Source organism: Coptis chinensis, chromosome 3 (assembly GCF_015680905.1).
Source record: "Coptis chinensis isolate HL-2020 chromosome 3, ASM1568090v1, whole genome shotgun sequence".
In the NCBI taxonomy this organism is placed as follows: Eukaryota; Viridiplantae; Streptophyta; class Magnoliopsida; order Ranunculales; family Ranunculaceae; genus Coptis; species Coptis chinensis.
In genome coordinates, this window is record NC_141458.1 from 37,830,952 (window position 1) to 37,855,479 (window position 24,528).

The following is a 24,528-nucleotide window of genomic DNA, read 5'->3' on the forward strand; positions in this document are numbered from 1 at the left end:
ATCTTGTAGCTTGAGTAATTATGATAAACTATAACTTTCAACTGATAATTATCTCTTTTGATAAGAAACGAATCTGGACATAAATTAACGTACATTAGTGGCAAGCCATGTGGCTAAGGTTCAGCCTTAGACACATGAGTTAATGGGCATGTACATCGATTCATGGTATTGCAAATTGGGCTTTAGCCTTGTTGATTAAATGAATAAAGTGGATATTTCTACCAATAGACATTCGCCACGTAGGTGGGGGTCGAAACAAATTCCACCAAAGGCAGTCAACATTCTGCTTACCTTTAAAACAACTCTTCTACTCTAGTAGCTGCCGAGTTCCATCTATTAGAACAATATTGTATTCTAACTAATCTACATAATTAAGTGTATTTTTTAAATTATTTTGATAAGTTAAAAATTTAGGTGTTACTATATTATGTTTTGAAAGTCTTAATGCAAGAGGCGGGATGATACACTATTTTGAAATGCTATTGTGATGTTGGCTAAGTTCAGTCAAACATGGGATATATCAAATTATGGAGAAAATGATATAGCTATTCTGAGTGAGCCGCACCAATATCTTGATAATCTTTTTTCACAAACTTTTTTGTGTTCTTGGAAATGTAATTTGGAAAATATAATGTGATAATTTGTCAGTTAGTTGAAAAATGAATGACATTGACGTAGAAATATGACGTGGTTGTATAGTAACTTACGCGTACGATTAAATGAGAGTTTAATTATTTTTGACATGCGTGGTACGAATGGTTGTTAACATGTAACTTTTAAAATTGGTTTAACATTATTTGCAATAAGTTAGTCAGCAAAATGTTTATATCAATGAGAATAATATAAGAAAATTATCAATAACAAATAAAAATTAACTAAATATATTAACATGATACAATAGATTTATTTTTAAAAAATTAAAACAAAACTCAGGTTCCTTGAATGTTCACATACATTTATTTAGGTCTAGACACCTATTGCTACCTTCCATAATAGTAAAACAACACAAATAAATATAGTTAATATGACGACCCTCTTTGCATCTTCGATCTCCTGAGCATAAATATCAACTTCATAGCACATGGTTGATGTTAACTGTTTATTTAAACAAATAGTTACCAATATAAAATCATTAATGTGTCTATTTGTTCACATTGAAAAAAAAAAAAAAAAAAAAAAAACACACACACACACACACACACACAGAACAACAAAGAAAGGGACAATACAGTAATCTTGTGTAATAAGCATTCAGGATTGTAATGAAATGAATTACTTTAAACAATTGGGGAAAAAAAATAAAACAACTTATAATTTTTTTTAAGCAACTATTTAGACCTACAATATCAAAATTTGGTATATATATATTGGAGGTCTCTGAAGAGCAATATATACCAGAAATATTGTTTTTTATTGGAAACATCCATATTTATTGGTGACTAACGCATATATTTTTTTTACCTGACATTTAGTAGAAGCTATTTTATATATTACAACATTATATTGTGACAGTCTAAAATTATCATTAAGACTCAAAAAACGAAATTGTGAAAAATAGTGCAAGTTAAAGAGTATATATTGAAAACTCGGTATATATAATAGATTCGAAATGATTTAATACTTGGCTCTGATTTAACTCATTTATTCATATTTGGTAGACGATTTTGCTATATATACTAAGTATATTAATAAGTAGTTAAAGAAATTACATTAAACAGTTAAAACAACGTAAGACATACGACCCATTATTAATAATGATGTTCATTTGTTTGTTTTGGTGTATGTTTTTTTCAGAAATCGTTGTTGTAACTATAGAGGCTTACAATATCAAAGTTGAAATTGGGCCAACATGGGAAATAAATAAATAAGATGAAAGAGCAAAAGAATTATGTATACATTGAGGAAAAGTCAGATCTGGAAGGAGAAATGAACAGTAACCTGATGGGGTTGACGGCTGCTTATAGTCGAGGAAATGAGACGAATTAACGTAGTTGTTCAGGAGCCTCTGAAGAAAACCCAAAATTGGCGAGAGCTTCTGACCAGAGATCGATGGGAGGGAGAGAACAGGTGTTGAAGACAAAGCAGATAATATACTTTTCTTTCGGTTTTTTTTGGGTCTTCTTATGTGCTTCTTATAATAAACTTAACTATTTTAGAATTAAATTTTGCAATTAGCTTAACCATTTGGAGAGTTTAAGGTAGCTTTTATTTTGAACCAAAATAACAACATTTGTAATTTTTCACTGCTAAATTCAATAAATTTATGAAATGTTAGCTGTGTTTCATTGCATTGAATTTTTCTTAACATTAAGTTATTTATAACAACTAATGATATATGAAAATAAGCAAGGTTTATGAACTTGTTTTTATTGGTTTATATTTTGTTGGAGAATAAACTAACTGCGGAAGATGTAATGGTAAAATGCACATCAATTGTCGTTGTAATTAATGCTTTGTAGATACCTAATAAACACCATCATGTATTTTCCAATTGTGTAGAATTGAAACAGAGAAATAAACTGTATAAACCTCAACTTACCCTTTATTTAACGGATATAATCAATTGTTTTCAATAAGCTAACAAAATTAGAATTTTGGATAAGTAAAAAAAATGGTGGTGTAATTAAAAAGGGTAAAATAATAACATAATATACAATTTTGTCGATTAACTTATTACTATATTTTTTTTTTGTACATGGAAAAGAACATGCCAAAAAAGAAAAAGAAATTTAACTTATAAACTTAATAGGTTGCACAAGTGTTAATGGGGGGCAAGATTCTTTGAGCAATTACTGGTTAAAAGTGGATTTTTCTGGAAGAAATGCTTTTCCAACTTTGATGTTCATTACCGTCTTAATGAACAAAGGAACAGAGTCCTTTGTCTGTTCAAAGCCGTTTTTCATGGTGGTCACATTTGAAAGTCCAAAGTCATGATTAAAAAAAATTATAGGTTTTTAAAAGTCGAGTGTTCGATGAAGGGGTGGTGGGAGTAATTATTGGATTTGGGGGAAGGAGCTAAAGAGACATGTGGGGTTGCTGTTAATAGTATTTGATAACTATGCTTCGAAAATTGAGCGTGTAAGTACATATGCAGAAATTGTTTGACCCAAACACTATTTAGTTATATTGTATTTTTAAATAACAACAAAGTTGAGTATACTTTTCATTTGAAACGTTGGTTTACATATTATTTATATGTGTTATGCGTTGGGAAGATTGTTTTATTTCCCAGTTGCCTTGGTAGAGCAAAAATGGATCTTCCAGATGTAGTCAGGTCTGTTTCTCCTTACAACGATGAAATTATGGGTGACGTTGGTGCGTTGTCTGATTGTACTGTTATTGTTCAATCCGAGGCAGTAACATCTGCTATTACGGAGAAAGGTAAGTGTGAAGATATTAAAGAGTATAAGAAGTGAAAGGTCATGGAAGAGGTTTTAACACGTTTTCAGCATCCATGTGTTGGTAGTAGGTGTGGTGGAAGTAGTGTATCTGCTGCGGAATCAAACATCAATCAAGAGAGGATGTTACTTACCGATAGAGTTGTTTTAGGACGTGGAGCAAGCGCTGATAATGTAATTTTGAAATTTGTTGATGCTCTTAGTGGATTAAGCCTTGTAAGTTTAATTTAAATTCCTATTTTTTATAACAATTTATTTTTTATGAGAAATGGTCTTACTTTCCTTTAATTATCAATTTTATTTAGGTGCAACTGATTCTTCATGGTGTGGGATGCCTTTATAAAGAATTGGCAGATTTTCAGAGTGACTGCCTTGTTAGTTTGAAGACTGTAAACGAAATGGTGGGTGTGAAAACCAATGTTTGTAGCACCATTATGAAAGAAACTGAAGAAACGGCAACGAAAGATAACGAAGAAGCCCCAACACTGAGAGTTGAAGATCCTCATTTGGAGAAGATGATTCGTCGCATGACTAAGTTAGAGGAAGCACTAACTCATTATCACATGCGTATGGAGGAGATGGAAGAAGTTATAACCACTATGAAAGCTGAGACTGAGGCACATGAATATGATCTCAGATGGTATGATGGGTATCGCTCACGGGGTGAAGAGCAGATTCATAAATTGGAGTCTGAGATATCGCGGTTAGAGACTGAGGTAGTCAATCTTAAGGAACATTATGACCTCTCAGTTGCTCGCCTGGGTAACAAAGATATCGAGGTTGTTAGAGGTCTGAATCAATTGGAAAAAATAAAGGTAAGCAGGAATCATACCATTGTTACATACAACCAGCTGTTTGAGTTGTACAGGAAAAAAATTGGGAATGGATCCAGAAGGTTTTGCCTCAATTATTGTTAAGGGTAAGAATGATTAATGGTTATTTGTTGACAATTTACATTATGTTTTTGTACTAAGAGAAGATCTGAACTAATATATATATATATTATATGCTTATTGTTAAGGACATGTTTTTATTATGTTGTATTTTTGGAATTTTATTGTCTAAATCTTGGTTTCCATGTAGATTAAGTTATAACCAATGAAATTTTTATATATTAAGGACCACTTAATACGTCGAGATGTATGCCTTTGATAATTTTTTAGAGCATAATGGCCAAAGTTTGAAGTGGTTTTCGTTTGAAGACATATATTGCATAAGTATGTAACATAATAATGTGTGTTGTTGTTTTAAAGTTGGGTAGCGTAACAGTGTTGTCTTGAAACATAGCTAATAAGGAAGATGCGCCTACTATCCAAGGAGGAAATAGTTGTTAAACTATTTCATTTAAAAAAATATATTTTAATCATTTATATCACAATACAACTTTGACAACACACTATTCCTTTGGCTACAAACTATTGTGACGTCGAGTTATGATGTGACATTTGTAATGCTTGTATTATTAAAACTAACATTTACTTTATAGAAAGTGTTTTTTTTAATGTTATGAGGACTTTAGCTGTATTATAAATAGGTTGCTATTAAGATAATACTTAAGTATGGGCAGTTGTTTAAATTATAAACAAAATTGCATTATGAAGTTTAACAAATTGGAGATAACTTTTATTTTTGAACAACTTATAATAGGACACAATACAATTTAACGGCAATGAAAATACAGTATAATGGAAAGATGATTTATTTTTGTGCAGCCAACAGCTGGTATAATATTATTTGACAGCTTAGAAACACGTTCTACTCGCGCGCAATAGTAGCATTATTGGTTGAGGCCTTGCTTCATTGGTAGATTCTCTTTTGATGCATCCATAATGTCTCGTTTCTGGTTATGGGAAAAATGGTATATTAGGAATTTTGTTACAGGCAAAAATGAAATATGTATTACACATACCAAGTTGCTCAATTGTGTCAAATTAATTTGATTTGCCATCATCAAATGTCGTTGTGCTTTTGGATTCATTTGAGGATGGGTGCACACTTGTCTGAAAGTTTTACATGTATAACGTACTGTTAGGTTACATAAAAGTTTAGAGAATCAGGATTAATTTGGGACTTACGTTTTCTACCTCGGGCAACACTTTTGAAAGAGTTAGGTATTTGTTTTTCTGTCTTTTGTTGAAGTCTATGACTTTGATTTGAAATGTAGCTTTATATCCTACAATTTTGTCAAAAACTTGCAACACTTTTTCTGTATTATTTTCCTGCACAATTATATATACATATATCTAGTTGTTTAATTCATGGGGGAGTATAAAACATGCATAGGGAGCATAAGATAAAAAATATTGTACCTCCAAATCCATATTAATTAGATCTTGTGCGGGTAGTTGTAATAGTAAAGTTGCCTCACAATCCAGTGCAATAACGCGTGCAGAACATGTATCATCTTCTATTTCCATTATTAGTTGATACCTACACACATTATATAATTTGAAATCTGTAAGTTAAGTTATGAAGAAATAATTGGTTTGTAACGGATTTAACCTTTTATTAGGGTTGACAGCGCCGTGTTTTGGACATTCGTAGTTGTTCTCCTCGGTTATTTTTTTTTTTGGCAATGTGGACATGCATCGTAGGACCACCCGTAGTCATGAAGCACGCTGGAAATTGTTGCTTTGCAAGTAAACTTCATCACCTGTGAGCATATATAGGTGAAGGTTACATGTAGGGTGTTCTATAATTGAGATGGAAGAACTGGAATTTTTTTTAAAAAAAACCATTGTACTTGCGACGAAATTTCGTTTGTTGCCGCAATAATTTCAGCCAAACTTTTCTTGTTTATATCTGAGAATTCTTCAATGCTTTGCAGGTTTATTTTACGTGGCATCTCGAATCGAATTGCATTTGAATTGGATTTGTTGAAAACAAAATTGTTGTTAACAATGTTAGTTGTTGCACATATTTGGAAGTTTCTTTACAATTTTTTTTTTTTAGTTGAGTGTTACCTGTTTAGAACATTCAACACTTCTCGAATTTGAAGATTAACGTAAATCCTGGTAGCAGCTGTCGATGAAATTGTGTATTCAGCTGCAATTTGTTGTTTTTTTATTATTATATTCAAAATGGTTAAAAAATAAAGAATAATGTCAAATTTCTTTTCTTAAATAATCAGATACCATTAAAACTTTTAACAGTTGAAGCCGTCACTATGACTACTGTTTTGTTGGCATGATTTTTGATCGTTTGGTCATCAAATAGGACTGCACAGTTTCCCCATAAGATTACTTTCAGCACATATCCCCTACAAAATTTCACAAATCAATTTGCGTATATCAAAAGTAAGGGCATATAAAAATAAATAGTATATTATGACTCACTCTTCATCTTAGAGCTCCATTTCTCTTAGCCCAGTCTCTTTTTTGTTTTTCTTTATTACATTTCTGAGTTCGCTACATGCGTAGAGGCGCCCGACGACATCTAAAAAACAATATTTACAAAAGACAAACAAACGTATGTATAAAGATTTGAAGTAAGAGTTAATGAATCTTTTGTAAACAATCGCATATGTTGTTACCTGTGAGGTACTTGTTATCTACTCTCATTGACAATTGGCTGAAATTTGTAAATAAGAATCCAAATTCTGGCAATTCTATGCATCCGGATTCAATCATTTTTAGCATTGTGCTCCATTTGAAGTAAATAATATAGGCATGAGATGTTAGGCCATATAATCCTTTGAATTTGGATGGAGAAAATTCATCTCAACTAACTGCCGGTTGAATTTTGATATCAATTATTTAGGCACTCTTCTATGTATTCGATGTCCCTGTTATACACAATGACCTTGGTAAGTAAAAAATTGTGATGAATTATCTAAAAATTATAAAAGTATGGTGATATGCGATATATACTTATGTGTTGGTCGATGAGTAACATGTCTAAAGACTTTAATTCATCTGTGGAGTAATCAGTTACTTCCCATATTCTACTAACCCTAACAATAATTTTCCAACTTCCGTCAGTGGCAGTAATGTTGTTAATACAATGTCGTGGGACCGTTGCCATTTGTGAGATCACTTGAGGTTGAGACCGGTTGTATAAGCGTGGAGGAAATATGCTGAAATTGCAGAAATGATGATATGTAATTGTTTGAACAGATAGTGAGAGCCATTGGAAGGCTGAATATTTCCCACAAAAGATTATTTTAAAATTTACCACTTTGACCCTCTTATTTTTTATTCAATATACAACATAAATCACAAATAGACTAAGTTAATTCAACTAATTAATGGTAAGATAAAATAAAAAAATCTCGCAATTTACTTCTTTAACTATCCCCAGTCAAATATGTAAATAGGCATTTAAAAAACATTTTGTTTTCCAAAGTCAATTTCATTTTTAATTATAAAAAACCACTAACATCAAAGACACACTATTAAATTATATTTAAGAAATGGATACATAGGTAACACAACTCAAGTGGGTGTCAACATAAAAAGGAGAAAAAGTAATCATCAAAATTTTATTTTTTTATTATTATTAATATATATGTGTTAAAAGTTAAAGAAATGAAAAGCAAGTGGACAAAAAATAAACACTTCTTTCGATGTTTTATAATTTTCTTGTTTCTCAAGCTTGTTGCTTCTCACTACTCAATAGCTACTTTATTTATCTTAGCATCTTTTGCGTTGGATGAAGTGATACTCCATAAATGAAATTTGTTTCAATAATTGCAGAAGCGATTAAACCTTAAAAACAAAATTGGGAAGTTCTAAAATGGAGTTTTGCATACCTTAAGTTATTTATAGAATGATAGGAAAATCTTGCTTTTTGAATTATATAGGAAGTTTGGTGGGAGGGGTAACGCAATATTTATAGCTGGGAAAAACTGCTACGAGAAATAGAGTTGGAAAGCGTTGGGTCTATCATGGGAGATGTTCCAAATGACACAAGGCGAATTTTGTCTTCTTTACTGTCAACCACTCTGCAAGTGGGAACAAAGTACTTTAAAAGTATATTTGATCCGTATAGAATGTAATATTAGGGAGGCTATGCAGCTTTCTTTTCACAACTGATTATGTTGGCCTACATTCTAGTATGGACCATGTTCCAAATAAAGTAGAAACTCATTATCTTATTTCTTGTCAACCACTCTTAACTAATATTCAATTTGCTATTTATATAGTTAACCAAGTTTTGGCATACGAAAATTTGAATGATTTTCTTTGTAAATAGTGCCTTTGCCTGAGAACGGGTTTTTCTGTAATAGTGTCAATTTTTTTTTCATGTGTATTGGTTTATACTATTTTTCTTGTCGTATCAAAAGTAGGCGCAACTTTTTCGTCAAGTTTGTTTGACTATTAGTGAGTCATTTTTTTTTGAATCATCTATAAACTATAAAAGTATGGTGATATGTGATATATACTTACGTGTTGGTCAGTGAGTAACATGTCTAAAGACTTTAATTCATCTGTGGAGTAATCAGTTATTTCCCATATTCTACTAACCCTAATAATAATTTTCAAACTTTCATCAGTGGCAGTAATGTCGTTAATACAATGTCGTGGAACCGTTTCCTACATGTGCACTAAGTTGAGCAACTTTTGTGATTTGTATACACAATGCATAGTTCCAGGAGAAAAAATTAGTAGGAAAACTATTTGCATAGTCCGGTTGTTAGTGTTTATTGAAAGTTAGTAGCAGAACTATTTATTGTCGTGGGACCGTTACCTACATGTGCACTAAGTTGAGCTACTTTTGTGATTTGTATACATAATGCATAGTTCCAGGACAAAAAGTTAGTAGGAAACTATTTGCATAGTCCGGTTGTTAGTGTTTATTGAAAGTTAGTAGCAGAACTACTTATTTAAATTATGTGCATAGGTTAGTTGCATAGGTAGGTGGTTCACATTGAGGAACCAAAATAATTTTATTGAATCCACAAGGGTCAATATGTTGGGATGGCATAAGAAAAATGGGTTAGTGTTAGGCTTTCAGTAGTGTAGATTTGAAAATTGTGGACTTGAAAATAGTTTGGATATTGAAAAAAACGAAAATGGCATTAGAAGACGTGCCCAGGAAAAATTAAGCATTGTAGTCCTTTCAGGGCATAGTGCAAGCATTGATTAATGCGACAACAGCTAATATGTCGTAGTTCTTACTTAAAAAACGGAGGTTTAATAAACAAAGTAGGCCTACTTTGCAATAGGAAGTCATAATAATTTTAGATGTACAGATACTCATTTCGAAATAAAGCGTTAGCTTGAGGAAGACACATGTACGATCTACCTTATTTTCTTTGGGAGTTAGTACATTTTCTTAAAGCAGGTAGTTCTGTTTTTCATTATTTTCTAAACAATAATTGCATGTCATAAGCCCACTTCAAAAATTATATCGTAGAAAGTCCGCATCTTTGCAAGGAAAGCATTATTGATTTGAACATGACCGATCTTAAAATTGTTTGAAAATTGATTAAAGCGATATATGCAAAGCATTATTTTGGTTTCTCAATGTAAACTACCCACCTATGCAACCAACATGTGCAAATAATTTCATTAAATAGTTTTTCTACTAACTTTCAAAAAACACTAACAACCGAACTATGTAAATAGTTTTTCTCGCTAACTTTCTTTCTTTGGATCTATGTCTTTTTCTAGAACTATGCAATGGAAGACATCATAACAAAACAACGCTTGTTCATTATTGAGGTAATCAAATTATTTTAGTTCGTCAATGTGAACCACCCACCTATGCAACTACATAGGCAAATAATTTAAATAAATAGTCATGCTACTAACTTGCACTAAACATTAGCAACCGGACTATGCAAATAGTTATCTTACTAACTTTTTTTGCGGGAACTATACATTGTGTATAGAATGCACAAAAGTGGCTCAAAAGAGAATCCGGTGTATTGAAGAGATATTATTTGTTGCACAGTGAGTAGATGTCGACGATACAAAATAGGCCTACTTTGCAAGTAAAAACTAAGAATATTTTTAGATGAATAGATAGTCATTTGGAGAAACAGCGTCAGCTTGAGAAACAATATGAGTACACATTTAGGAATTAACTTATTTTGTTTGGGAGATTGTACATTTTCTTAAAGCAAGTTGTTATATTTTTTTTGTTTTGGTCCTCAACAATAATTGGATAGCATAAGGCCACTTGGAAAATTAGGTCTAGCATTCTGTATTGCAAGAAAACCATAATTATTGTTTAGTTGATTCGTGTAAAAAACAGGTACGGACAGGTACGGATAGATTAATTTCAACTTTGTAGGATGGAGAACAGTGTTAAAACTTTATCAAAGCTTTAGAAGGTGTGTGAAGGAAACGCCAAGTACATTTATTTATGTTTTCAAATGTAAATGTATTTAACAGCATGGTAAATTACAAAGACCTAAAGCATTTTATAAAAAATCATGATAAAAAATTAATTAAGCATATCGATCTGTTTGATTTCTTATAGATGCAATTGTATTTAACAATTATGTATGTTTCATCGAAAGATTAATCAGTTGAATCTATTTATGAACGAACAACAAAAGTATAACGCCCACCATATTTCAACGTACAATAGTTCCCAATAAACAAAGTAGGCCTACTTTGCAACATGAAGTAATAATAATTTTAGATGTACAGGTACTCATTTCAAAATAAAGCGTTAGCTTGATAAAGACACATGTAAGATTTGCCCTATTTTCTTTGGGAGTTGGTACATTTTCGTAAAGCAGGTTGTTATGTTTTTCATTTTTTTCTAAACAATAATTGGATGTCGTAAGTCCACTTCAAAAATTATACGTAGCAGTCCATACTGCAAGAAAAGCATTATTGATTTGAACATGGTCCACCTTTAAACTGTTTGAAAATTGATTAAAGCGATATATGCAAAAGTATTATTTTGGTTTCTCAATGTAAACCACCCACCTATGCAACCAACCTGTGCAAATAATTTCATTGAATAGTTTTTCTACTAACTTTCAATAAACACTAACAACCGGACTATGCAAATAGTTTTTCTGGTAGCTTTATTTGCTGGATCTATGATTTTTTCTATAAGTATACAATAGAAGACATCATAACAAAACAACACTGATCATTGTTGAGATAATCAAATTATTTTGGTGCGTCAATGTGAACCACCCACCTATGCAAATAATTTAAATAAATAGTTCCGCTACTAACTTTTAATAAACATTAACAAACGGACTATGCAAATAGTTATCCTACTAATTTTTTTTGCGAGAACTATGCATTGTATATATAATGCACAAAAGTTGCTCAAAACAGAATCCTATGCATTGAAGAGATATTATTTGTTGCACAGTGACCAGATGTTGGAGATAGAAAATAGGCCTACTTTGCAAGTAAAAACTAATAATAATTTTAGATGAGTGAATACTTATTTGGAAAAACAGTGTCAGCTTGAGAAACAATCTGAGTACACATGTAGGAATTAACTTATTTTGTTTGGGAGTTTGTATATTTTCTTAAAGCAAGTTGCTATGTTTTTTTGTTTTGGTCCTCAACAATAATTGGATATCATAAGGCCACTTGGGAAATTAGGCCTAACATTCTGTACTGCAAGAAAACCATAATTGTTTAGTTGACCGGTGCAAAAAAAATGTATGGACATATTTATTTGAACGTTGTAAACTGGAGAACAGTGTAAAAACTTTAACAAAGCTTTAGAAGGCGTGCGAAGGAAACGTCAAGTACATTTTTTTAATGTTTTCAAATGTAAATGTATTTAACAGTATGGTAAATTACAAAGACCTAAAACATTTTAAAAAACATCACGATAAGAAATTAATTAAGCATCTCGAACTGCTTCATTTCTTATACACGCAATTGTATTTAACAATCATGTATGTTTCATCGGAAGATTAATCAGTTGAATCTATTCATGAACGAACAACAAAAGTATAACGCCCACCACATTTCAACGTACAATAGTTCCCTGAAGTTGTTACATATACAATATAATTTTCATTTGTAATAAATCTGTATGTTCATCCAACGGTTAAAAGATGTTTCCCGTTGGGGGTTGTAAAAAACAGGTATGGACAGATTAATTTCAACTTTGTAGGCTGGAGAACAGTGTTAAAACTTTATCAAAGCTTTAGAAGGCGTGCGAAGGAAACGCCAAGTACAATTATTTATGTTTTCAAATATAAATGTATTTAACAGCATGGTAAATTACAAAGACCTAAAGCATTTTAAAAAACATCATGATAAAAAATTAATTAAGCATATCGATCTGTTTGATTTCTTATAGACGCAATTGTATTTAACAATTATGTATGTTTCATCGGGAAGATTAATTAGTTGAATCTATTCATGAACGAACAACAAAACTACACCACATTTCAATGTACAATAGTTCCCAATAAACAAAGTAGGCCTACTTTGCAACAGGAAGTAATAATAATTTTAGATGTACATGTACTAATTTCGAAATAAAGCGTTAGCTTGAGAAAGACACATGTAGGATTTGCCTTTTTTTCTTTGGGAGTTGGTACATTTTCGTAAAGCAGGTTGTTATGTATTTGGTCAAAGTTTGGGATCGTTCAGGCAAAGTAGTTGAAATGTGGCTGAAATGCGATTGGGTTGGATGTTTTAGTAAGGAAATACAATATACTGATTGCAACCAACCTATGCTTCCTAATGAAAAGAAAATCACACTTGTCCTTGATTGTTATCTGTGTGGTAATGAATGTTGTTATGTTGTTAACTATCCTAACTGAAGTTTTATGCCTCTTAAGGTTGATGTAAGCGCTAAATGAACTGTTGTAAATGTGAGGGAGGTGCGAAATAAGAGATGTTGGTACTTACATGAAAACCACATAGAATAATTGAAAGTTTGAATTTATGTCATAAAAATATTACACCACTTCCAAATTGCATAACTAACAGTAACTTAACATTAAGAAGTTGTAAACTCTTAACTGGATGCAGAATCAGATGACAAAGGAGCTCGTGGGCATTGACGACGGGTTGTTTGAGGAATCAAAGTAGTCACAATAGCTTGAAGTTCATTGATACGTTGTAGAACCTGCTGCTGAAGTTGTCTCTGGTTGCCCAAAATCTGTGCATAGTTTTCTAAAAATTGTGCTTGATTATGCAAGAACTGTAACTGTTCTTCACCATACACCTCCACATGATCTTGCAAATTCATTAATTGTGCATGAATGAATCCCTGACGTTCGTACATTTCCCTCATGATCTAGAAAAGAAAATGAATACCAACTGTAGGATTAACTATCTCCCTCAATGCATCTTCAGTAAAGTAATCTACTTGGGCTGCAGGTGACTCCTCCTGTTCATGTCGAGTAGTGCACATCTCAACAGGTGTCCAAAAACCCGTAGCACAAGTTCTGTAGCTGGCGACGTTGCTTGCCTTTGAAATTTTCAACCTAGCAAAACCAGTATAAAATCCCCAGCGTAACATGATTTTTGTGATTAAAGTTGGTAGGGGAGCAGAATTCTTTCGAGCCTGTGTAATTGTGTTCCAAAGAAACTGCACCATACAAAATTCGTCTTTTTTGTTCTGCAAAACCCATAGTAGGTGGAGGATCGTCTTCGTAATGTCGCATGTTTTTGATGTACCGACTACATTGTGAGCCAACCACTGTGTCACTACTAGTTGGTTGCGCCTTAGTGAGTTTTGGTAAACACAAGGTGCCCCTCGGTTGTATTCGCCATTAATCACTGTGTCAATCATCAATGTTTTAATAGTATCATAGGGTAACTTTTGGAGTGTGAGTACATTGTCATTCATTGTAATGTGTGTACTCTCGAAAACCAGTTGCGGAGTGAACTCAAACTCGCGTTCATTCAAACGAACGAAAAAACAGCCATTTTTTAACCTACCATTATTGTAAAACATTAAAACTAATTTCGGGGAATATGCAACATCGGGGCGATGTAAAAGAGATAACAAACCTCTACGCTGTAGTTCAATATCTAAAAAAGGTTGGAACAGGCCTTTATTGTAAATCTGTATAAAATTCTGCTCAGGAACAATTCGTATGTTTTGGGCCATTGGTAAGTTAGGTTTCTGATGAGAAAGATAAATGAGCATGGATGTAGGAAAATAAATATTGTTTTAGGGCATAAAACTATTGGGGATGGATGGGTGTGTGTATAGGTGAGCCGATTTTTTTTAGATGTGGAGAGATAAGAAGGTTGGGTTTTTTTTTTATATTGTTACACGTGTACGTGTGTCGCAAGTTTTTTTGTATAAACATATATGTGTCCCTTATTTTCTTTTTCTTTAACAACTTTTTCTTACAATTTAAGCATGAGGGATGTCGCATGAGGAATTTTAAAAAATTGTTAAGCACAGTTGGAGAATTATTTAACAAAAGATGTACGTAGATATGACTGTAAAAGAATTATTTAATAAAGAAAAATCAATTTGTCAAACAAACTTTTTTTTGGCGTTTAATATTAAGTATAATATAAAAAAAAAATACTACAACGTCATTAACTTCATAAAATCAGTGCGAACACATTTGTTTTAATTCTATCAGTGGTTTGATATAATGGAGTCAATTTTAAATAATGTAAGATCAATTATTGTGAAGGGATAAATACCCACACACATGTGTGTCAATGCTATCAGTGGTTTGATATAATGGAGCCACTTTTAAATAATGTCAGATCAATTATGGTCAAGGGATAAAAACCCGCGTGCCACTTTATGACGGATGGTTGATTGCAATAATGTAATTTAATATAAAGTTTGGCAAAATTGGAAAAAGTCAAAGGAAAAGGGTCCTTATAGGGAGTAAAGCATTGGACTTACTTCTTTCAAATTGACAGCATGCAGTTCATTATTTGAATGATACTTGTGTAATTACTATATTAACATAAATTGTTTTCCCTTGTACAATATGAAAGCAAAACTTCTGGGTACACTATATTGGTAGACTGTTAGATGAATCAGGTGGTAAGAGAACACTAATCATCTTCGAAGATGTGCATCTTGATAGTGCGACATATAGCTGGCCATGACTGAATGCGGGGGTTTGTAGGTCAATGCCAACATACTTCACCGATTGTCCTTGGGACTTATTTATTGTCATAGCAAATGCAAGTCTTACTGGGAATTGACGTCTTGACATTTGAAATGGCATCTCAAGAGCAGATGGGGACAGAGATATTCTAGGAATAAACACAGTTTCTCCGGCTTTTGCCCCAGTTAAAATAATTACTTGAATCACTTTTTTTTCACAATGAAGCACGATTAGTCTTGTCCCGTTGCAGAGTCCATCCCTTGGTGCAATATTCCTAAGCAACATTATAGAGCAGCCGACCTTCAATTGTAGATTAAAAGGTGGCAAGCTGGGGGGATCTAGAGAGTTAATAAATTCACTTGGATAACGGGAGCCATTGTTTTCAGAATTGTTAGCATCATCGATGATTTTATCTGCCGCTAAGTAAGAAAGCTTTTCTCCAGGAAACAAATTTGGAGTTGCTTCATTGATTAAATTGACGTCGTCGTTTCGTGCAGAGAGTATAGTTCGTTCATTTAGAAAAGCTGGTGATGCTGTGCCCGCCATATCCAAATTTGGATAAACTGAATAAATGAGTTCTTCTTGATTTCCACACTGACGTATGCCTGTAGGCAGATCGACCATTTCCGCAAGAGTCGTTCCAAGCTAAAAGTCAAGAAAAAAACAAAATTAGCTGGCACTCAACTTTGACTAAACATATATCTATAGTAAAGAACCATAACTAAAAGTTTAAATTAACAACTAACCTCGACCAAGTAATTGGCAAAGTTTGCATTATCAGGGTCTGACACATCAAGGCGCATGTTTTGGACCAAGTGCACAACATTAACATGCCGCCATAGCTGAGATCTCCTCAACGATGCACCTACAAGTTGCTCCTGAACCCCTTTCGGTATAATAGGGAGGGTTTGTCTAAAATTACCTCCAAGAACAACAGTTATTCCATCGAAAGGATTTGAATTATCCCTGATATCTCGAAGCGTCCTTTCAACAGCTTCAACACAGTGTCTATGTTGCATCGGCACTTCATCCCAAATTATTAAGCTTGTCTCTTTGAAAAGTTCAGCATGTATTGAGTTTTTGGTAAAACTGCAGAATGTTTCACATTTAAAGGAATTTTAAAAGTCAAATGGGCCGTTCTTTCGCCAGATAACAACAACGCTGCAATTCCAGATGAAGCAACCGTTATTACTATATGACCAAGACTGCGGCAAGTTGCAGCAATTGTGTTGTACACAAATGTTCTACCAGTCCCTGCTGCTCCATCCAAGAAAAAAACCTCTCCCCGGTTGTTTACCATTGAATTTGTTACCTTGGTATGGGCATCACGTTGTTCGTCATTCAGACGCAATACATTCGAAGTGGCCTCTGCGTGGAGCCTATCATGCTGGAGCTGTCTTTGCTCCCAAATGAGTCTGTTTTCTGTAACTTCATCCCAGTTTCTTCTGGGTTTAGGCATGTCTGGGAAATCAGATAATGTTCTTCTTGCTTCAAAAAGCAATTGGTTCAACAAATATAACCCATAATCAGCTACTTGTTCTTCGGTTGGGTAAGGAATTGTGAATGTGTTACGTATTTTCATTGCAAGGTCATCACAAATACTTGTTGCAAATTCATTCCACAATAGCACGGGACTTGTTGGGGAACATTCCAAAAGCATAATGCTGAACAATCTTCGCAGTTGGTAGCCAGTGTTGATTATGGACGCCTCTTGTAGACATTGCCTCCATTCATCGTCGTCTTCTAAAAGACCACGTGCAATACATGCCGCTTTAAATGTACTATATTCAGATCCGTTGACAGTACGAAGATCTGTAAAGGATGTAGGACCTTTGACTACTATCAAGAGTAAGCGGAGGTAGAAACGGTCTCCAGCATTTGGATTTACAAAGTACATTCTCCCAATAGCGCAACATTGGTCTCTCTTCTTCCAGAATTTTTTGTTTTTTTTCCAAACATAGTGCTGTGGGAATTCCTGATAAGTAAATGCACGGGCCTCTGCATCTCGAGAACACTGTTCAAAAAAAGCTGTCAGGGTTGATTTCTGTTTGTCTGCTCTAGCAAGAACTGCAGCACTAGAGTCTTTTGTATTGAAAACAACATGATGCATTCCTTCAAGATGAATTGCTAATCTTTCAACTTTTGGGTACTCCTTATGCAAAGGAAATTAAAGCAGATGCCATGCTGCCTCCGGTGGTCCCACATAGCTTGCATCAATATACTGTTAAATCTCGTCATCAGTGGCAAGTATCACCATAGTTGCCCTGTCGTGGCCTTTGCAGATGTATTTGTGAATGTATTTAACGGCACGAACTGATGAACATACTTCAACATTTATATGGCAATTGAACATTTCTGATAAGAATAGGTTGTAAGGCACTGCATCCCTGTTATCAACTTGATAATCTCGAACTTCGTACTCCTTACCAGTATTGTGCCTACGGTAAATAGGATACCCAACTTGATCCATTGTTGTTTCATCGATGAATGCACGTGGATAATGTTTGGTACACTTTCCATTCTCCATGCATGGGGCCTGCGGATTCTTGGTGCCACAGGGTCCGTGAACCATACACCTCTTGACAGTTTCAAAAAGTGTTGGTTGGGAGACAGGGTCAGGAAATTCTGCGCACACTATCTTATCAACCTGTTTTGCGTTGCATACCTTATCAGCCAGCTGTTTGAGAAAGATGAGGGCATACATGTGTGGGAGACCTCATTTATGGAATTCTATTGTATATACATGTGCAACGGCTTTGCCGAACACACCATTTCTGAGTATTTCTTCCATGATGGCTTTCCTTTTCAACTCGAATACACGTGCGACCACTTCTGGACGGTCCGAAGCAGTTTGGTGTTGCTTGAGTGCTCTTCTAATCTCTGGCCAGTTTGGGTTTGTTGTAGCAGTAAGAAACACATCTGGATGTTTATTGTAACGCGTTATGGCCATTGAGTCCTGGTAAATTTCGTACATTTGTCTTGGGCTCCCTGTATGACTCGGCGGAGAATGTAACGGCCGGCCGATCTCTTCTAGAGGCAACCCTTCCATGGAAATGTCCGTCAAACACTTATACAAATCCACCGCGAATGTGGTCTTGGTTCATCGAACATACTTATGAAAACGGTTACGTTGGTTGCAGCCTAGGCATCCACTAACCACTGTTGAAATAGATCGAGAACCTCCCCTCAAAATAGATGAGTATTATGTGGGGCGATCGAATAAACGATAAGCGTAATATTGCACTTGAGTCAAACGGGTTTCACCTGGACAATTGTTAGCAATATCCCATTGGCGCAGATCTGGTCCCCAACCAAGGTCTCCTCTAGGAAAAAGTAGCACATAATGTAGAGGTGAATATGCTGGGTGACACTCACTTATCCTTTGCAGTCCACCTTCTTTATAATGCAGAATGATGTCTCGTAACATGTCACATTTACTTTCATCCCCAGGCAACACAACGGCAATTTCAGAAGTCGATGGAAGATTGTACCGACATCGATCAGTACTAGGAGTGTATTGTATGTATGCAGGAATATTATTGTTTACAATTGCATTTGACCTTAGAATGTCACTTGCATTTTTGAAAAACTTGGACCATGCATTTGCTTGAATAAGCACCCCCTGAATAATACTTAACACCTCTATTAACAAATGTGGATTGCGTTGCCTTCTATATTCCAGAGTGGCACTTGCATCATAAATGTACAGTTGTGTGTATTTCAGGTCATTATCACTGTTTGGTAATAGGGAGCCAATTTTATGACACAACTCTCCATGAATAGTGAATGATTTTGGCCCATGGCCTCTGAGGACACGATCATTTGCTTTGACACCCAGACTTGTAAAGGCATTGCATGCGTTGTACCCTTGAATATTTTTACGAAAATCTTTTGCTAGCCAATCACCACCTTCGAATAGTGATTCGAGTGGTTGGGGTAAAGGTTGAAGGCAAGGGACTTTTATTTTTCCTTGTAGGCAACACGACCCAAATAAAGGCTTCTTCTTGGTAGACCTGGTCAATTGCTCAGCGCTCCAATGGAGGGCAAAGCAAGATTGACATTGGACGTTCATTTCACCAAGATCATGGCGCACATCTGGAACAACAGGCAAGGGCTCAAATGGAGGCCCAAACTCAAATACATCATAATCTTCTTCGTCAGACGTTTCTGCGTCGCCTTCAGAGGTTTGGTTAAAATCCACCTCCTTTTGAGAATGGGTTAAGTATATCAGATGTACTCATAAGAGTAGTATCACCTGGTCTGAAATTCAAAATAGAACTAATCAGATTTTATTGACCAAAAGACACCAAAAAAAATAGTTTCCAATAGTAATATATAATAGACTTGGCTATTAGGCAACGACGGAGATCTAAGTTGGAAAGGAGAAGCGAGATTACGTGTAGAATGCGGAGAATAATAACACATATTGTCGGTGCCAGAATGTGATGCAGACAATTGTCTGACAAATTTCCTATCATTTGGACGTTGTAAAATCTGTGCCTCGTCATTAACGACATTTTTTCCTTTGTCGCTCTGGTGAGACGGTGGCAATATAGAATGTTGGGAATCTCTGGACACATTGTCAGTAGTGGATGAAGAAATAACACTTGCCACTTGTGAAATGCTCTGCAATCGTGAAGTTTTTTCCCGCTCTCTACGCGCACGTTGAGCTAGTGCATACCGATTAGGTGATTCAATTATGTTTGAACGATTGACCATCATGACTTGATGAAGTCCTTGATGTTTTTCTTCACAATTCATATCTTTTTGAGAATGTAAGTCTATCTCAGACGTACTCACAGGAGTAGTATTAAATAATCTGAAATTCAAAATAGAGGCACCAATGAGGTTTTAATCACAATAAAATTACAATATAAAAAGTTTATAGGAGTAATATTAGACTTACTGGCTACTTTGCAAGGGAGATGATCCAAGTTGGGTGCCGAAGGTAAAACTACATACCGATTCTAGAGAATCGTGGGACCAGTCTTCGCAAGTAGAATGTAATGCTGACAATTGATTGCCAAATTGCATCTCATTTGGACACTGTGATATAAGCATGGGATCATGTGTGGAACCTCCTGAAACGTAGTTTGTAACTGACGAAGGAATAGAAGTTCCAACTGGAGAAGTTAGCTGCAATCGCAAAGCTCGTTCCCTTTCTCGACGCGCACGTTGAGCTAGTTCATAACGATTTGGTCGTTCAATAACGGAAGAACGATTAACGGTGACGACCCCAACTGGTTGTGGATGTTCTATTGTTGGGCATAATTTTGGAGTTACAATCTTATCTGCTCTTTGACGTCGTATTTGCAAGTGGGGTGTTTTACTATGACAAATTTGGTCGGAAATAGAACCATGACGAATCTGTAGTAGAAGTAACTTTAAAACCAGTATGATTTTATTTCACATGAGTTAAAGTTATAGAAAGGAAAACTAAGTTTTGATAGTGGGTCGACCTCAACTTGTACTGTTGTTTGTGTTTGAATGTTCACTTGCACTATTTCTGGATTCACTGGAGCTGGTATTTCACAATCCATGTTTAACTTATGGAGTAAATTTGAATCAGTTTGTGTGTTTGTTTAAATCAGCATACTGAAAACAAATATAAAGTTATATTAGATATACATTGGAAGTTAGACTATATGTTGCGACGAAAACAATCAGAATTAAATAGTGCATGGACATTGAGTCGGAGAATCTTACCACCACCCGACCGACCGTCCTTGTTACCTTATACCTGAAACTAAATAAAGTCGTTATCTTGAAACTTTAAAACCAATCAAAGGAAAACATCATTTACTAAATCCGTCAAAGCCATTCTGTCTGAACTGAAAACTTTTTTAAAAAAGATAAAAACAAACCTTGTATCTTCAATGGAAGACATCATTACCGAACAACACTGACGATCGTTGAGGCAATCAATTTTTCTTGGTGTCTCTATTAATTATTGTGCAAGGAGAAATGACCTGTTATGCTGGAAGTTGAGGCAAAGAGTAAGAAAATATAGTTTGGTAAAGTAATGGATGTCAAACCCACTACGATAGAAGCAATTATAGAAGAGCATCTGGATGCAAAAGTTGACATGTGACTGAGGTAGGGATTGTAATGGGGTACATATACAATTTGAATAGAAACACACAAAAAAAGCCGACCCATACAAATAGTTTTTTCTAATAACTTTCATTCGTGGAACTATGCATTGTGTATAAAATGGATGAAATGTCACTAAAAACAGAATCATGTGCATTGAAGAGCTATTGTTTGTTTTTATTTTAGGTGACTTTATTGGGAGGAACATGGTGTCCGTCGAGTTCATACGGCCGTGAGTCGTTTTATGCTTCGCACTGTAAAATAATTTCTTTACACATGACCAACTGTTAGATGATATGACATTTGTTGAATAGTTCTTTCTATATATATATATATCGTAACTGTATCATGATCTGACATTTGTTGCACAGTGCAAATCATGCTGTGTTTTATTGTTTAGATAGCAGTCCCATTTCAGGCTCATTAGGGTTGTCCACGTCAGCAGGGGGATTAAGAAAAAATAGGAGAAAAAATTATAAGTTTAAACTATTATACTTTTTCGTAAAAAACCCACAATAGTCCAATACTCTTCTCCTGACCGAAACCCTTTCTCTCTCGCCTCAGATAAAAGACAATAAAATTTCACCTCATGGTTTTGCAACAAAAACGATGATCTCTACTCTCTACATTCCAACCACCAAAGAGTTACTCTCTACAAACTTTTCACTCTTTCCATCACTACTTTTCATCGTTGAAATCTACATCAAAGTTTACTACCTACTATTCATTGCTTATGTTTTGTTCCTGATAGTATCATAGAGTATCGTCAAGTTGTTTGTCTACGCCACTTAAAAGTCCTATTTATAGCTAGGGACCTGCTTCTCCTTTTATGTTAATCTATAATGTTTTTTATAACTAATTGATAAATCTGCGCTTACTAATCAATCTAATAGTTTTCATGTGATGATCTTATTGTACTGTTACCATGGTGTTTTTTCCTACTTCAAAATCAATTTCTTTAACTTCAATATCTTTGTTCACATTCTCATTGCTTGCTTCGACTCATTTATATCTCAAATCAAAACCTCATGTTTAATTGATTCCCCGCATCTACTTAATTTTATTCGCTGTTAATCAGCACAAGAATCGAGTCATATGATTTTTGAGGTGAAAAAACTTATGACTATATTTTTTTGTAAACTTTTTAACCAATTTCTTTGTATTCTTTATTCCTAATTAATGTAATAATCCTATAATTGGTTTTAATAGATCGCTTTAATCTAATTGATTGCAGGTATGATTTTGGATTGATGGAGAAACGGTTCACGTACAGATAGGTAAGTAATAAATATGACAAATATTAGTTTTGATTGGTTCGTTGGTTGATTTTTGTTTTATTATTTATTCAATTTTATTCTGTTTATTTGATTGTTGTCGAATTGCAATTAAATTTAATTACAATTGGAATAAATTTATTTGACCCACGATATAATATTTTACAAGTACTCTAAACTAATCATCAAACTCTAACAATCACAAGAACTACATGTTATGTGGTGACACTTTCTTGACGATTTTGAAGGTTTTGCTTACACCCCAATATTTACTTTCTAACTTCATCACCTTCTTTTAATTGTTATAACTTAGGAGATAGTTTAAGTATATGCTGGAGTGAAATTCTGATTTTTTTATCACATATTTGAGGGTTGAGTAAAGTTCATATATTTATTCAGTAATCAATAGCTAAATAAAAAAATTATAACTTCTCATTTGGCCTTATTTTGGAAAAGAAATGAATAAAATATAAGGCATATGTTGCTATTGGCAATGCTTGCACATACTAAGCTATGTATTAGTGTAATTTCTCCGATGCTTAATTGATTCCCCGCATCTACTTATTCTTATTCACTGTTGATCAACACAAGAATCAAGTCATATGGTTTTTGAGGTGAAAAAATGTATGACTATATTTTCTGTAAACTTCTTCACAAACTTCTTCGTATTCTCTATTCCTAATGTAATAATCCTATAATTGGTTTTAATAGACCGCTTTAATCTAATTGATTGCAAGTATGATTTTGGATTGATGGAGAAATGGTTCACAGATAGGTAAGTAATAAATATGACAAATATCGGTTTTGATTGGTTCGTTAGTTGAGTTTACTTTTTATTCAATTTTCTTTTGTTTCTTTGATTGTTGTTGAATTCCAATTAAATTTAATTTCAATTGGAATAAATTTCTTTGAACCATGGTATAATGTTTTACAAGTACTCTAGACTAATCATCAAACTCTAACAATCGCAAGAACTACATATTGTGTGGTGACACCTTCTCGACGATTTTGAAGGTTGTGCTTACACCCCAATATTTACTTTCTAACTTAATTATCTTTTTTTCATTGTTAGAACTTAGGAGAGAGTTTAAGTATATGATGGAGTGAAATATATTCTGATTTTTTCATTACATATTTGAGGGTTGAGTAAAGTTCATATATTTATTCAGTAATCAATAGCTAAATAAAAAATTATAACTTCTCATTTGGCCTTATTTTGGAAAAGAAAGGAATCAAATATAAGGCATATGTTGCTATTGGCAATGCTTGCATATACTAAGCTATGTATTGGTGTAATTTCTCCGATGCTTAATTGATTCCCCACATCTACTTATTCTTATTCACTATTGATCAACACAAGAATCGAGTCATATGATTTTTGAGATGAAAAAACTTATGACTATATTTTTATGTGAACTTCTTCACAAACTTCTTCGTATTCTTTATTCCTGATGTAATAATCCTATAATTGGTTTTAATAGATTGCTTTAATCTAATTTATTGCAAGTATGATTTTGGATTGATGGAGAAACTGTTCACATATAAGTAAGTAATAAATATGACAAATATCGACTTTGATTGGTTCGTTGGTTGATTTTTTATTTATTTATTTAATTTTCTTCTGTTTCTTTGATTGTTGTCAAATGACAATTAAATTTAATTGCAATTGAAATAAATTTCTTTGATCCAAAAAAACTGGGCGAAGTGAGAGTCCCACAAAATTTAACCCCAAAGGATTCCTAATCTTTATAGGCGCCCCCTTTTTGAGCTCTCTCAAGGTGTC

At 33.9% G+C, this 24,528-nt stretch overlaps 2 protein-coding genes across 2 annotated transcripts; both read right to left on the minus strand.

The window, feature by feature from the left end:
- Positions 1-15,279: 15,279 nt before the first annotated feature.
- LOC147509487 (uncharacterized) lies at positions 15,280-16,397 on the minus strand. Its single transcript, XM_086597830.1, has 2 exons — positions 16,125-16,397; positions 15,280-16,023 (listed from the first exon to the last, which is right to left on the minus strand). Exons 1-2 carry the CDS (start codon positions 16,395-16,397, stop codon positions 15,280-15,282), a joined length of 1,017 nt encoding a protein of 338 aa, XP_086453956.1.
- Positions 16,398-16,417: 20 nt separating this feature from the next.
- On the minus strand, positions 16,418-17,488 carry LOC147509488 (uncharacterized). The gene has a single exon (XM_086597832.1). The coding sequence runs from the start codon at positions 17,486-17,488 to the stop codon at positions 16,418-16,420; it is 1,071 nt and encodes a 356-aa protein (XP_086453958.1).
- Positions 17,489-24,528: the final 7,040 nt, after the last annotated feature.